The sequence below is a fragment of the Zootoca vivipara genome, chromosome 2 (genome assembly GCF_963506605.1).
Source record: "Zootoca vivipara chromosome 2, rZooViv1.1, whole genome shotgun sequence".
In the NCBI taxonomy this organism is placed as follows: Eukaryota; Metazoa; Chordata; class Lepidosauria; order Squamata; family Lacertidae; genus Zootoca; species Zootoca vivipara.
Window position 1 is genome coordinate 9,631,016 of NC_083277.1, and position 15,726 is coordinate 9,646,741.

General features: G+C 45.8%; 1 protein-coding gene across 6 annotated transcripts; it reads left to right on the forward strand.

The window, feature by feature from the left end:
- The first annotated feature begins 3,132 nt into the window (after positions 1–3,132).
- Positions 3,133–15,713, forward strand: LOC118078704 (zinc finger protein ZFP2-like). Of its 6 annotated transcripts, XM_060270387.1 has the most exons (9): positions 3,143–3,183; positions 3,898–3,976; positions 4,379–4,454; positions 5,122–5,193; positions 6,946–7,155; positions 7,980–8,002; positions 8,469–8,581; positions 10,484–10,516; positions 11,398–15,713. In XM_060270387.1, the coding sequence occupies exons 3-9, from the start codon at positions 4,440–4,442 to the stop codon at positions 13,119–13,121; spliced, it is 2,190 nt and encodes a 729-aa protein (XP_060126370.1). In that variant the 5' UTR covers positions 3,143–3,183; positions 3,898–3,976; positions 4,379–4,439; the 3' UTR covers positions 13,122–15,713. The 6 variants fall into 6 exon arrangements, with proteins under 6 accessions (XP_060126375.1, XP_060126378.1, XP_060126370.1 ...); XM_060270392.1 differs by lacking the exon at positions 3,898–3,976 and having other exon boundaries at positions 3,133–3,183; XM_060270381.1 differs by having other exon boundaries at positions 3,898–4,454.
- Positions 15,714–15,726: the final 13 nt, after the last annotated feature.

Here is a 15,726-nt window from a genome sequence, read left to right on the forward strand (position 1 = left end):
CCCTGTTGCAACAGTTTAATAAAAATCAGGCTTACCAGCCACTTTGCTTCTCTATATACTCTGGTTGGCCTCTGTTATTTTCTCCTACCAATAGGGAATCCACTTAAGGACTCTATACGGGCTCTTGGATACCCCATAAGGGAAAAGGAGCAGGGCTTTTTTCTTATAACAGTTCCCAGGTACAAGGTGGGTGTTGTTGTTGAAACAACCTGATACAGAGAGCACCATGCTATAAAATACACTGATACAGCATGTATGTAAGTTGATGGACTTCACTCACATGCGAAGACGGGCTCCGGCAGACTGAGCGGACAAGACCAAGCATGGGTCCAACAGTCAAGAAGGCAGTTTCTGCACATACTGTAGTGTAGGAAGTGAGGGGCAGATGGGGCTCATAACCTGGGGAAGGTAGCCCATCTAGGAGAAGGAAAAAACTGAGCCAAAATTGCAGAATATCTTTGGGAGAAGGAAAAAGCTAAGGAGCAAACCTTACACGAAAGGCTGGACTAGATTAATCCCAAAACGGAATTAAGATTGCCGGAAGAAATATCAACAACCTCAGATATGCAGATGACACAACCTTGATGGCAGAAAGTGAGGAGGAATTAAAGAGCCTTTTAATGAGGGTGAAAGAGGAGAGCGCGAAATATGGTCTGAAGCTCAACATAAAAAAACTAAGATCATGGCCACTGGTCCCATCACCTCCTGGCAAATAGAAGGGGAAGAAATGGAGGCAGTGAGAGATTTTACTTTCCTGGGTTCCTTGATCACTGCAGATGGTGACAGCAGTCACAAAATTAAAAGACGCCTGCTTCTTGGAAGAAAAGCAATGACAAACCTATACAACATCTTAAAAAGCAGAGACATCACCTTGCCAACAAAGGTCCGTATAGTTAAAGCTATGGTTTTCCCAGTAGTGATGTATGGAAGTGAGAGCTGGACCCTAAAGAAGGCTGATCACCGAAGAATTGATGCTTTTGAATTATGGTGCTGGAGGAGACTCTTGAGAGTCCCATGGACTGTAAGAAGTTCAAACCTATCCATTCTTAAGGAAATCAGCCCTGAGTGCTCACTGGAAGGACAGATCCTGAAGCTGAGGCTCCAATACCGGTACTTTGGCCACCTCATGAGAAGAGAAGACTCCCTGGAAAAGACCCTGATGATGGGAAAGATGGAGTGCACAAGGAGAAGGGGACAACAGAGGACGGGATGGCTGAACAGTGTTCTCGAAGCTACGAACATGAGTTTGACCAAACTGCGGGAGGCAGTGGAAGACAGGAGTGCCTGGCGTGCTATGGTCCATGGGGTCACGAAGAGTCAGACACGACTAAATGACTAAACAACAACAAACCCTACACAAATATTGAGTCCCTAAGATGGTTGGATGGCACCTTGTACACCTCCTTCCGAGAACTGCAGCCAAGCTTTGCTTTCCTACATCAGTGAGGCGGAGACGGGGGCTTGTCATCTCGGCAGCCCAGGATGTCCATATACACTGCCCAGGCTTGCGCCCCAGGGAAATCACTGTGGTGCTGCTATTGCAGAGGTTTGACTTGACCTTCAGAGGCACACTCCATTGTCTCTCAAGACAGATGGATGCCAACCAAACCATGTAAAAGTGGGAAATTGCCAGCACAGCCACAATTGACTTCAAAAGAGGAAACTTGCCTCCCGAATGAGGAGAGTGGTAAAAAGGGAGTTGAAAGGCCAAACCGAGATGGTCAAATCTTTTCCAGAGGCTTGGAAGTTCTTTAAAACTGTGATATTAGAAGTTAAGATTGAATGTAGACCAGGAAAAGTACTACCAGGGCTAAGAGGATTCCAGCATGGTTGTTGAGCAGAGTCAAGGCAGCTTTTAGAGGCAGGAAGGTTTCCTTCAGAAAATGGAAGTCTCGTTCAAATGAGGAGGACAAAGCTTAAGCAAAAGAAAGCATTCATTTTGCCATTTGTTATAGGAGCATATTGGTTTTTTTTAAAAAAAAGTTAAAACCAACCGTCGTAATTCTGCAACCACATCAAAAGCTGGAAAGAGACTATGAAGGCCATTGAAGAACAAGGTAATTGCAAAATAAAAAAATTCCTTCAGTAGCACCTTAAAGACCAACTAAGTTTTTATTTTGGTATGAGCTTTCGTGTGCATGCACACTTCTTCAGATACACTACAATCGTGCTGGAGGAGACTGCAGAGGAGCTGAATGAATTCTTCCTGCTCTTTTGTTCATGACCATGAAAGGGAGACTGCAAGGTGATTAAGGATTAAATTGGGGTGGTTCCCATCTGCCTGCCAGTTTGGTTATTTTTACTCTTGGCTTGATGATTAGCTTGAACTGTCTGTACTCTGATGCGATTTGATTTTTTAAAAGGGTTTTTTGCTTTATATTAGTGGAAATTCACTGTATCGTAAAAAGAAAAAAAAGAAGTATAAATATCTGCCAACTGAGGACAGCACCTTACGCATTGCTGCCATCAGAATGCAATCTTTGGCTTACCTTCTCAGGGGTCTAGATTTAACCCACAACACTTATGTGGATCCCCAGAGCGTTGTGACACATCCAGACAATGTGAGGGTCCTGGTGTGAGCATTCTTTGTCTTGGAAGCCTCACTACAATCAATTCTAGCTACTGAGCAGAGACACACTTTGCACAAGCTCAGAGGCGCCCTTGGTGTCATTCATCAGTGCACACGTTCCAAGTCTGAGCAGGGCAGAAATTGAAAGCAGTTGCCAGGGAGCTCAGCCTCTGAAAACCTCCCATCAAATTTAAGGCATCAGTTGGTTTGGGAAGGGCTGCTGGTCGGTAGCAGGGTCGGTGGCAGGGAACCTGCTTTGCATGCAGAAGGCCCCAGGTTCAATCCCTGCGATCACTAAGTATGGCTGGGGAAAACAGCTGCCTGAAACCCTGGAGAGCTGCTACTGCCAATCAGCGCCTGTCAGTATTTTGCTAGATGGGCCGATGGTCTGGCATTGCATAAGGGTAAGGCAGCTTTGCAAATCTGCTTAAAGACTTGAAGAGATTTTAGAACAACGCTCCACACTTGCACACAAAGGGTTACGCTGATAGAGATACACGGTCATGCCTAGATCGGCCAGGCAATTTGAGAAGCTGATGAAGCCACTTCCTGTCCCCACCTTGCCCTTTCCTGGGGGGAAACTGAGGGTTGCTGCTCTCAGCTTGCAGGGAGAGGTGAGTTAAAGGGGAATTTAGGAAGGAGGGGCCATTTGCAGAAAAGCTGGGAGAAAATGATAGACAATCCCAGAAGATCAAGGGTGTCAGTGGCTGCAGAAAGGACATGTTGTTGTTGTTTAGTCGTTTAGTGTGTCTGACTCTTCGTGACCCCATGGACCATAGCACGCCAGGCACTCCTGTCTTCCACTGCCTCCCGCAGTTTGGTCAAACTCATGTTCGTAGCTTCGAGAACACTGTCCAACCATCTCGTCCTCTGTCATCCCCTTCTCCTAGTGCCCTCCATCTTTCCCAACATCAGGGTCTTTTCCAGGGAGTCTTCTCTTGGCCCTTGTGGTCTCTTCCAACTCTATGATTCTATGATTCTCTTCTCATGAGGTGGCCAAAGTATTGGAGCCTCAGCTTCAGGATCTGTCCATCCAGTGAGCACTCGGGGCTGATTTCCTTCAGAATGGATAGGTTTGATCTTCTTGCAGCCCATGGGACTCTCAAGAGTCTCCTCCAGCACCATAATTCAAAAGCATCAATTCTTCGGCGATCAGCCTTCTTTATGGTCCAGCTCTCACTTCCATACATCACTACTGGGAAAACCATAGCTTTAACTATACGGACCTTTGTCGGCAAGGTGATGTCTCTGCAAAAAGGACATAGGAAGCCCCTTTGTACTGAGTCAGACCAGTACAGCTAATTTTCTTTATTTCTTTTTTAATGCAGAGAGAATAAACAGTTTGAGGAGAAGCTGAATGAATTCTTTGCTATGTTTTGTTCATGAACTTCAAAGGGAGGCTGCAAGGTGACTGAGGATTAAATTGGGGTGGCTTATTTTTACACTTAACCTGGGCTGCCTGTGTTTTGGTGTGATCCAGTTTTTTGTTCTGTAATAGTGGAGACATGCTATATAGCAAGCAAATGTACAAATATCTGCTAATCGAGGTTAGCACCTTATGCAGTGATGCAGAGTCAGCTGAGGCCTGAGTAAAAAGGAGCAATGCCCCTCTGGGAATTGCAGATGGGGTGGGAGAACAGGGTGCTAAGATTGCTGGAGTGGTACAGCAGCTGCCTTGCATGCAGAAGGTCCCAACATTCCCTGCCTGACATGTTCGTTATGTTCTTCTGTAACCTCCAGTATCAAATATTTTTGTTTCTGCTCTGCTCAGAAAATACACTGGCTTATCTGAATTTACTCCTCTTCCAGCTGCTTTGCTTTGCTGCAGATTCCAGTCATAGTTTGGTCTGGATCCACCCCTTGAAGGAGAATGGCTGAAGCACAGGTAGGGAGCCACCAATGCTCCCCCCTCTCATTTTGTTCCAGCAGTGGGGGCTGGTGCCCCCTTGGACAGGTAGTGCGGGAGGCAGGGAGCTCAAATCATAGCTGCCAAGTTTTCCCTTTTCTCACGAGGAAGCCTATTCAGCATAAGGAAAAATCCCTTTTAAAAAGGGATAAAATGGCAGCTATGGCTCAAATAGAGGTGGTTACACAGAGCCAAATGACAGGCAGAGCCAACTAATCTAGGTTTATCCCTGTTCTCCTCCTCCCTGATATGAAGGCAAAATTGAGAGGGAGGAGGAGAGGAACCCAAGAAGCAGTGCACCCCCTGGCCTTGTTGTAAGAAGGCAGGCAGGCAGGGAACAGTAGGTTGAGGACAAACTGAGGTAGATGGGGCAGTCCTTTCATAATGGACCAGCCTTCCCTGCTTTCTTGGAGTACACAGGAAATTGTGCTTTATTATATTTGTCTGACACAGCATATGAGGACAAAGGACTGGGAGGGAGGAGAGGAAACCAAGCTCTGCTAAAAAGTCTTTCACTAGCCAAAATCCCTGCTCAGAAGTGAGAACTCAAGTCGTCTCCCAGTGGACTAGCTAGTTGAGGCTATATTTTAATCAAGAGAGAATTTAATGTTTCAAAATGTGCCCCCTTTCACACCTTTTGTTATAGCATCCTCTGGTTTGCCCGAAAAAAGAGGGAGACATCAAAACTGAGGATCAGCAGAGTAGTGAAGACCTTCTGGTAGGCATCCTTAACCCACTCACTAAAGTAAAAAGATGGAAGGAACTTCTTCACTATTAATGCATGGAACTCCCTGCCACATGGTGTGCTGATGGCCACAGGCTTGAGTGGATTTAAGAGTGGATAACACCCGTTCATAGAGGGACGCGGGTGGCTCTGTGGGTTAAACCACAGAACCTAGGGCTTGCTGATCAGAAGGTCAGCGGTTCGAATCCCTGCGACGGGGTGAGCTCCCGTTGCTCGGTCCTAGCTCCTGCCCACCTAACAGTTCGAAAGCACGTCAAAGTGCAAGTAGATAAATAGGTAACGCTCCAAGCGGGAAGGTACATGCCGTTTCCGTGCGCTGCTCTGGTTCGCCAGAAGCTGCTTTGTCATGCTGGCCACATGACTCGGAAGCTGTCTACGGACAAATGCCGGCTCCCTCAGCCAGTAAAGTGAGATGAGCGCCGCAACCCCAGAGTCGTCCGCGACTGGACCTAATGGTCAGGGGTCCCTTTACCTTTTAACACCCGTTCATAGGGACATAGGAAGCTGCCATATAACAAGTCAGGCCAAACTGGTCCTGCTAGCTCAGTATTTTCTACACTGAATGGGAGCAACTGACCAGGGCTTCAGGCAATCATTTTTTCCCAGCCACGCCTGGAGAGCCTGGGGGTTAAACCTGGAACGTTCTATAGGTTGTCTGAGTCTTTTTGGAGGGGCAGTGCGGGATCCAAATTAGTTAAATAAAAATGTGAAGTAGGAATTCAACATCCTGAGAATCTCACCTTCTTTCTTTTTATTTGTGATGTAAAATGCACACTGCTAGCACTGCTGTCAAGATACGACTGAGAAGGCATGGGCAGAGACCACATGAGCAGGCAGTTCTTCCTCTCTCATAATAACTAGAACCTAGGACCATTCAATGAACATTGGGAGATTCAGGGCAGCCAAACCTAAGGATTGCTTCACACAGTTGAACTATAGCATTCGCTCCCACCAGAGGCAGTGAAGGCTACCGACTGAGATGGCTTTAAAAGAGGATTAGCATCTTTGAGAGATGCTCGGACAAATTTATGCAAGATAAGGCTACCAATGGTTACTAGCTAGGATGGCTGTTCTCTACTTTCACTTCTGAGGCAATATTTGTTAAGGGTAATGATTTAATTGCCCTGAAATGGGAATGTTTGCTTCTGTTGAATTGATGTGTATTTTTAGCATGGGTGCCCCCCCCTTTGGCAGTTGCTCTCTCATGTGATTGGCTGGCTGTGAGTCACATGAGAGAGGCATTCCATTCTGTTGTGACTGTTATTCAAGTAACTGTCGTTTTTAACTGGCTTTCTGCTTCTGTGTGTTTGTGTGTGTGTGTTTGTGTGTGTGTGTGTGTGAAGGAGAATGGCTGCTGAGAGGTTTCTCAGGATCTGCTAAGGACAGTGTGTTTTTCTGAAGTGAATCAGACAGAGGAGATTCCCTAAATGTGAATAGGGAGAAACCTGAGCATGATATTGTAAATATATTCTTCTAAGTTATATGCTTATGGAAGTAAAGGGTTATTTGCTGTTGTGCTTAGGTGCTGCTTAGAGGCCTATTGTCTAAGACATCTGGTTGGCCACTGTGAGAACAGGATGCTGGACTAGATGGGCCATTGGCCTGATCCAGCAGGACTGTTTTTATGGCAGTTTCTAATCATAGCTCATAGAGCTATGGATTCTCTGATCTTTGGGTTTTTCTCCCAGGCTCACCACCCACTTCTTAAATCTTGCCTTCTGACAGAGAGAAATAGAAGCTGAGAGGATTAAGATTGTCCGGGAGTGGAAGGAGATGCACCAGATTCTCGATGAGCAGCAGCAGCTCTTGCTGAGGTGGCTACAGAACATGGAGGGTGACGTTCTCCACAGAAAGAAGGAGGTTCTCCGAATCACCAGGGAGACTTCCCTCCTCGGTGACCTGGAAAAGGAGAAGGCGGCACAGCAGCCATTACAGGTAAGAAGAGTGGGATCTTGGAAAGTTAGTGGCAAACTAGGAATCTGTGCGCTTCTGACTGTTGCTGGACTACAACTCCCATCATGTTGCCTGGGGCCGATGGGAGCTAAAACTTAATTAAATTAAATGTATTTTCATTGATTAATCAGTTACTTGATTGCTTAAAAAGTGCAGATGAAAATGGTTCTGACGAAAAAAATAAATTTGTTTTCCTTGCAGCTTTTAGTATAGTAAAAATAATGTTTCATTGCCCAACAATGCTCCTATTATTGATCAAAAGGATTTTTCATTGATTATACCAGGGGTGGGGAAATCCTGACCTCCCCTAAGGGGCCATTTCTGATGAGTGGACATAGTTATCAATGACATCAGATGAAGCATTTTCTTTTGCCCGTACAGTCTGTAACCAAACCACCCGGCAAAGTTGAAGGTCAGCTGTGTCCTTACCTGCCCCACACCTGGTGTCATATGGGGTAGGTGGGTGTGGCTTGAATAAAACACCCTCAGGGGCCAAATTAGGAACCCTCCAACTGACAATTGAATCTGCCATGAACATTTGGCCTGTAATATACAGCATATAATAATTTCTGATAGTTCAAGGCTGCATACCCTCTACATTTTAAAAGCACATTCAAAGCACATTTTCCCTCTTAATGATTTCTGGTGCACAGAGTTATTATTACCAGGTGCCCTTAACAAACTACAGTGTGTAGCATTCTTTGAAAGAATTAGCTTCGAATTACCTTGCCTGTCATGCACAGCAGAGCAAGAATATTCTTTGGCAACTCCACATACTGTTCTTTTCATCTTTTCTTTTGTTGCAGGGTTTACACAGCACTGGCTGCAGGTGAGCTCTGGATTCAATTTCACTAGCTCCTCTTGTTGGGCAGCAATCAGTGGGTGGGGGAAGGAATTTGAGGGAGAGCCCACACACAGTTTCTTAAAATGTCCTTGTACCAGGAGCAGCCAACATTTTGTCCCCCAAATACTATTGAACTCCAGCTGCCATCATCCCTGGACAACAGCATATTCTTAGCCATCCCTTTCCTGGGCCCTGCACTATAAATTGAAAGCAATATCATGTCACTTAAGACAGTCATGGCTCCCCTCCCCGCAAAGATTCCTGTGAATTCCATAAGTTTCAATCCTTATGTCAGGGTGTTGGACTAGACAGGCTCTTTGGCCTGATCCAAGAGTTCATGGATGTTTCTCCTCTTCCTCCTCCTCCAACAGAGACACTTAACACTCTCTCTCTCTCTCTCTCTCTCTCTCTCTCTCTCTCTCTCTCTCTCTCTCCTTTCTTTCTTTTGCAGAGACGATACATTCTTCCCAAAACCACAGCCAGATTTGGGGGAGCTGGAGCAGAAGCTGAGCGATTTCTCCCACAAAAGGGCTGCTTTCCTGGAAACGCTGCTGGCATTCAAAGGTGAAGAAGGATTTTTATTTGCTAGGATCTTTTGAAAAGCCACAATGACATATAGGTAAAGTGAAAACAAAAAAATGCACAGTTGTGTCTAATGTTAGTCCTATGCAAAGTGGACCCATTGGAATTAATCCAGAGGACTATGGCCTCATCTGCATTTAAATATACAGTACAGTCAAACCTTGGTTGTCAAATGTAATCTGTTCTGGAAGCCCGTTCGGCTTCTGAAATGTTCAACAAGGTGCGGCTTCCGATTGGTTGCAAGAGCTTCCTGCACTCAAGCAGAAGCCGCATTGGATGTTTGGCTTCCGAAAAACATTTGAAAACTGGAGCATTTACTTCCGGGTTTTCGGTGTTCGGGAGCCAAAACATTCCAAAACATAGCCGTTCGGGAACCAAGGTTTGACAGTACATTTAAAGTACAGTGGTACCTCAGGTTACAGATGCTTCGGGTTACAAACTCCACTAACCAGGAAGTGGTTAAGAACTTTGCCCCAGGATAAGAACGGAAATCACTGCGCAGCAGCAGCAGGAGGCCCCATTAGCGAAAGCACACCTCGGGTTAAGAACCGTTTCAGGTTAAGAACAGACTTCTGGAACGTACTGTTTTAAATGAGAATGGCTTCCCTCAAAGAATTCTGAGAAGTGTAGTTTGTTAAGGGTGCTGAGAGTTGCTGGGATACCCCATTCCCCTCAGAGTTCCCTGCAAAGAGGGATTGCTTGTTAAGCCACGCTGAGGACTTTTGTCTACTGATTGTCTGTGACATCAGTGTCGCCATGCCGCCGATGTATGAGAGGCAGGGCTTCTCCATATGTCCTTTAAAATTGTGCATGCATGATGATTTGGGCTCATGATGACATTGGGGAGGTTATCCCTGCTTTCAACCCTGTTTCAGCCTGCAAACGTTTTAGGGCGGACCTACTGATAAGTTTCCAATCAGAGCATGTTCCCCAACTTCCTGCTGGAATCCTGTAACTTTTTACACCACACATGTTCCAGTTTATTTTTTGGACCTGCTTTTGTGGCGCTGTAAACCCAGGAGTGTCGCTCCAGATGATAATATTGTGGTAATGTTGTGAAAGCATCACAGGGCTACAACCTCTGGTTCGTCCTGTTTGAATACAGCATGAATGGGCTAATTAGTGTGTTAATTGCTAGGACGTCCACCAGCAGTTGGAAGGGGCCCTGAGAGATAAAGAGAAAAAGGACAAAATTGTGAAGAGTGTTACCGTATTTTTCGCTCCATAAGATGCACTTTTTCCTCCTAAAAAGTAAGGGGAAATGTCTGTGCATCTTATGGAGTGAATGCGTCTTATGGAGCAAATCCCCCCCCCCCCCCCAATTTTCTGTTGCATGAGATTTTTCAACTGTTCGTAAATGTTCTTTCAATGCTGATTTCATATCTGAAGTCAGTTTTGTTCTGTAAGCTCTAGGGTTGTTGTTTTTTGGCAATTCATGTTTTTCACTTTTCGCCATAATCTTCGTTTTTCGCAATGCAAGAATTCAATATTTTATTAAACACATAGCCAAAGTAATACAATTGTACAATATGATTATAAATGTAAGTGACTTATATAGCATTGAACATGACCATAGCTGCCAAGTTTTCCCTTTTCTCACGAGGAAGCCTATTCAGCATAAGGGAATTTCCCTTAAAAAAAGGGATAACTTGGCAGCTATGAACATGACATGTACGGCATTGAAAATGACATGCATATCTATGTACAGTTGAAGGTATGCAAAAAAAATGTATTCCCTTGGGATACAGTATATACAAGCTGCTGTTATTCAGGTAAGAATTTGTGCTTGTATTTTTCCTGCTCTAAAAACTAGGTGCATCTTATGGTCAGGTTTGTCTTATGGGCAGCGAAAAATACAGTGATTTTCTTTCTTTCTTTCTGCAGGAGATCTGCATCTGGAGTTGAAGAGGAATGGAGGTACAAATACACTTTAACTTTAAAAATAAAATAAAATTACATACAAGAGACCACCAGTGAAGGCTAGCCCAACACATTTTGCTGCCTGAATGAAGGATGATAATATATAAGTATTTTTATAGCTCAACATTTCTAATCTTGCAAGGTTTAAATTTCTTTTTATATTATTATTACAAAATAATAACCATAAATAAATAAGAATAAAAATGTGCACCCCACCACCGAGACCATTCCATTGTAACTATCCAAACTCCCAAAATTTCAACACCTTTTGTGATGGTTTTACCCCTTCCACTTCCTAGTTATAATAATTTGTGTGGCTGTCAATAAATTTGTGAGCAAGTCCTTCATAGCCTGTGAACCTTCCACCCCATCGTAAATGGATATAATGCTACTTCTGGACTTTCAGTAAGCTTTAACCCAGTAGTTTCTGTTATCTCCTTAAACACCCTTTGCCAAAAAAAATTGTTCATATTTACACCCCCACCACATGTGAACATAATTCCCTGTTTCCTGGCATCCCCTCCAACATAACACTGAATATTCCTTTTTTGATTTAATCTGACTGGTGTTAAATACAATCTCCAAACTAATTTATAATAATGTTCTTTTATTCTTAAATAAATTCCATGAAGATAGGAACACAGGAAACTGCCTTATCCTGACTCAAAACCACTGGCCCATCTGGCTCTGTATTGTCTACTTTGACTGGCAGTGGCTCACAAGGGTTTCAAAGAGAGTCCCTGCCTGAACCTGGGACCTTATATGCAAAGCAGATGCTCTGCTACTTAGCTAAAACCCCTTCCCACAATGATTGAAAACATAGAATTAATTAGATTTTGCTGCATTAATATAACAGTATCCAACTTGCTTATTTCTAGCAGGAGACGGCCAGGTGAGCAACATGGAGGATGAGAAACCTCTGATGGATTATACTGAGCAACAGGAACGGAATGATAGGACAACGGAAGGAGCAGCGGAGAAAATGTCTCTGTGCCCTGAATTGAAGGCCACTTCTGAGAGTGAACATGGTTCAAAAAGAGAGCGGAGGAAGTGTCTGGACAAAGGGGAGGAGGACAAATCTATTCCCTGCAAAGGAAACAACTGTGACCTTGATGGGCACAAAGTTCTGCCAAGGACTCAACAGACTAGGAAGCAAAGTATGTGTGCCGAGTGTGGGAAATGCTTCAGCCAGAAGTCAAACCTTATTACACATCAGAGAATCCACACTGGTGAGAAGCCGTTCGAGTGTGCAGACTGCGGAAAGAGCTTCTGCCAGAGATCGGGACTCATTTCGCACCAGAGAACCCACACGGGTGAGAGGCCGCACAAATGCTTGCAGTGCGAGAAGAGCTTCCGGTTCCACTCCAACCTCATCGTGCACGAGAGGACTCACACGGAGGAGAAGCCGTACAAGTGCTCGCGTTGCGGGAAGCGCTTCAACCAGCGGTCGAACCTCATCAGTCATGAAGGGAGCCACCGGCAGGAGAAGCCGTGCAAGTGTTCCGAGTGTGGGAAAAGCTTCCGCCGGAGCTCGGAGCTCACTGTCCACATGATGACCCACACGGGGGAAAAGACATACAAGTGCCTCCAGTGCGGGAAAGGGTTCAGGAGGAGGACAGACCTCATTGTGCATGAGAGGACCCACACGGGAGAGAAGCCATACAGCTGTCCCGATTGCGGGAAAAGCTTCAGCCAGAGGTCGGGCTTAATTGCGCACGAGCGGATGCACACAGAAGAGAAGCAGCACGAGTGCGTGGTGTGCAACAAGGGCTTCAGCCACACCGCACACCTTGCCGTGCACGACCTCGCCACGCACCACCAGAACCACACAGGCGAGAAGCCAAACGAATGCGCAGGCTGCGGGAAGAGCTTCTGCCAGAGATCGAAACTTGCCGTCCACCAGAGAACCCACATGCGTGAGAAGCTGCACAAATGCTCTCACTGTGAGAAGAGCTTCGGCTTCCAGTCCTACCTCATTGCACACGAGAGAATCCATACCGGGGAGAAGCCGTTCAAATGCTCGCATTGTGGGAAGGGCTTCAGCCAGCGGTCAGCCCTCAAAGGTCACGAAGGGACTCACCAGGAAGAGAAGCCGTACAAGTGCTCCGAGTGCAGGAAAAGCTTCTGCCGGAGCTCGGAGCTCCTCGTCCACCTGATGACCCACACGGGGGAGAAGCCGTACAAGTGCCCTCAGTGCGGGAAGCGCTTCAGGAGGAAACCGGAGCTCACCGTCCACGAGAGGATCCACACGGGCGAGAAGCCGTACAAGTGCACAGACTGCGGGAAAAGCTTCAGCCAGATGTCGGGCCTCCTCAGTCACGAACGTACCCACCGGGAAGAGAAGCCGTATGAGTGCTCCAAGTGTGGGAGGGGTTTCAGGAGGAAGCCGGACCTCACCGTGCACGAGAGGACCCACACAGGGGGAAAACCGTACAAGTGCGCTGAGTGCGGGAAGGGGTTCAGGAGGAGGACAGATCTCATCGTGCACAAGAGGACCCACACAGGGGAGAAGCCGTACAAGTGCCCTCACTGCGAGAAAAGCTTCAGGCAGAAGTCAGGCCTGAACATGCACAAGAGGACCCACACAGAGGAAAAGCCGTAGAAATGTGTGGTTTGCGACAAGAGCATCAGCCATGCCTCACACCTTTCTGTGCATGAAATGACCCACCTGGAAAAGCAGCCATTTAAGTGCCAGGACTGTGGGAAAAGCTTTGGCTGGAAGCTGGATCTCACTGTGCACTGCCGGAACCACACAGCGGAGAAGCCATACGAATGTGTGGACTGTGGAAATTCAGCCAGAGGCCAAGCCTACGTACGCATGAGAGGACCCACTTGGGCAAGAGGCTCTGCCCGTGTGTCAAGTGCGAGGAGAGCTACCAGAACAGCTCCAACCTGAAGTCACACGAGAAGACCCATGTCAGGTGCTCAGAGTGTGGAAAAAGCTTCATGGGGAGTTTGGATCTTAGCAGACACCAGAGATTCCACACTGGAGAGAACTCATGAGCAGCCCAATTATTTGGAAAACTTATTTAAAATAAATAGTGGTTTTGCACATTGCTGTTCACTGTTGGCTGTTGACTGGCGTATGTGGGTGTTGGTTGTTTAGCATTGTGGGACGCCATCATAATAAAATGGTGCTGTAGCTCTAGGTTCAAGCAAGGGGGCTGAAACGAAAGGTTTGGCTGATTATTTAAAATAGAGTAGTTCCACTCTCCTTGCCTCTACAGCTTCCAGTGTTCTTCTCTCACCCTCATTTCACTCCCCTTATCAGACAATTCCTTCTTGGTTTCCTCTGGACCAAGGATGGGGAACCTGCGGCCCTGCATACATTGTTTTATTATTATTATTATTATTATTATTATTATTATTATTATGGAACATAATGTATTTATATCACACCTTTTTCTCCAGGGAGCTCAAGCTGGCATACATGGTCCCCCCCTCCCCAGCTCATTTAAAACCTGCATATCTTTGCTAACAGATAGACTGTGTGATTCTTTTTTCTAATGAAACAAACTTTTCTTCTTTTTAAAATCATTTGGAACTGTCCCCCCCCCCTTTACTTTTACTCCCAACGGATGGAGATTTGTTAACTGTAACAGCCAAAACTCTGAAAGTATGATATTCCCTTATTTGAAAGTAAAACATTCCCTTATTTGCAAAGTTAAGTGTCTGTGATTTATTCTAATCTAAGTATTTTCATGGGAAACGTTTAAGGGCGGGTGAGAGCAGATGTAAAATCTAACCCAAGTTTTAATGTACTTGGAGCAATTGGCCATTGTGCCAACTCTGCTACAAGAGAGTAATAATCTTTTTCAGACCTCTTTCTCCAACAGTTAGGAGACCCACTTAGTGCCCTCCCAGTCCCAGAACTGCCATTCCAAAGTAGCTTAACATCACTCCCTCTTCTCAGGGAACTGCAGGGCTTCGCCCACATATGGTTTTTACAGGAAGCAAAATATCAGTGTACTTGTGCACGTGATCTTGCAAAACATCTGCCTGTGTGCGTGTGACCGAGATCTTGCAAAATATCTGCCCTTGTGTGCCCATACACTGGGCCAGGCTCGGGTGGCGCTGTGCTCTAAACCATGAGCCTCTTGGGCTTGCTGATCAGAAGGTCGGTGGTTCGAATCCCTGCGATGGAGTGAGCTCCTGTTGCTCTGTCCCAGCTCCTGCCAACCTATCAGTTCAAAAGCATGCCAGTACAAGTAGATAGATACCGCTGCGGCGGGAAGGTAACCGGTATTTCCATGTACTCTGGCACTCGTCAACAGTCCTCTGTGCGCCAGTAGCGGTTTAGTTATGCTGGCCACATGACCCGGAAAGCTGTCTGCAGACAAATGCCAGCTCTCTCAGCCTGAAAGCGAGATGAGCGCCGCAACCCCATAGTTGGATTTGACTGGACTTAGCCATCCAGGGGTCTTTTACCTTTTACACAGGGCCAGATATTTTCCAAGATCTCTCTCTGTCTCTCTCACACAAAACATGGGCAGATATTTTGCAACATCATGTGTGCACACACAAGTTCCTTCCTGTTAAAACCTAGAAGACAGTTTCTAGCAAGGGTTGGGAAAGATCTGAATGCTCACCGGCTGCATTCTGAGGCTGTCCCTTTCAGGGCACTGAAAGTGAGTCCAATGTGCTAATTCCAGGAGCTGGGGCGAAGGAGAGAGAGCTTCAAGGGGGCACATTTGGGCCTCAAGGCTGAGGTTCCTACCCCTGATTTAAAATCCCTAGATGACAGAACAGGCAAAAAGTTAATTGTTCATACAGGCACAAATCAGGAAAAATGAGATACGTTCCCATGGTGGCGTGGCAAGAGGCAAAATGGGCAGAGCAAGAAATGTAGTTTTTACCGTTGCACAATAAGGGAGTTCAATTACCACCATCATCAAAAATTATAATTTATGTCGCCCACCTGATAAGGTTACCCCAGCTACTCTTGGCAGCAGCTTCCAATAAATTAAAACACGGTGTTCCAACCTGCACTGGATGATGATGCTGGTATTGATGATATAAAATGAAAATGAATAGTTGACAGTTGGATTATTCACAGGTAGGTAGCCATGTTGGTCTGCCGTAGTCAAAACAAAATAAAAAAATTCCTTCCAGTAGCACCTTAGAGACCAACTACGTTTTTCATTGGTATGAGCTTTTGTGTGCATGCACACTTCTTCAGATACACCGAAACAGAAGTCACCAGAACC

What these genes read in the sequence shown, in the direction of transcription:
- LOC118078704 (XM_060270392.1), top strand. An exon ending in CGGCACAGCAGCCATTACAG is followed by an intron (nt 7,156 to 7,979) that starts GTAAGAAGAGTG and finishes CTTTTGTTGCAG; the next exon opens with GGTTTACACAGCACTGGCTG. An exon ending in GGAGTTGAAGAGGAATGGAG is followed by an intron (nt 10,517 to 11,397) that starts GTACAAATACAC and finishes GCTTATTTCTAG; the next exon opens with CAGGAGACGGCCAGGTGAGC.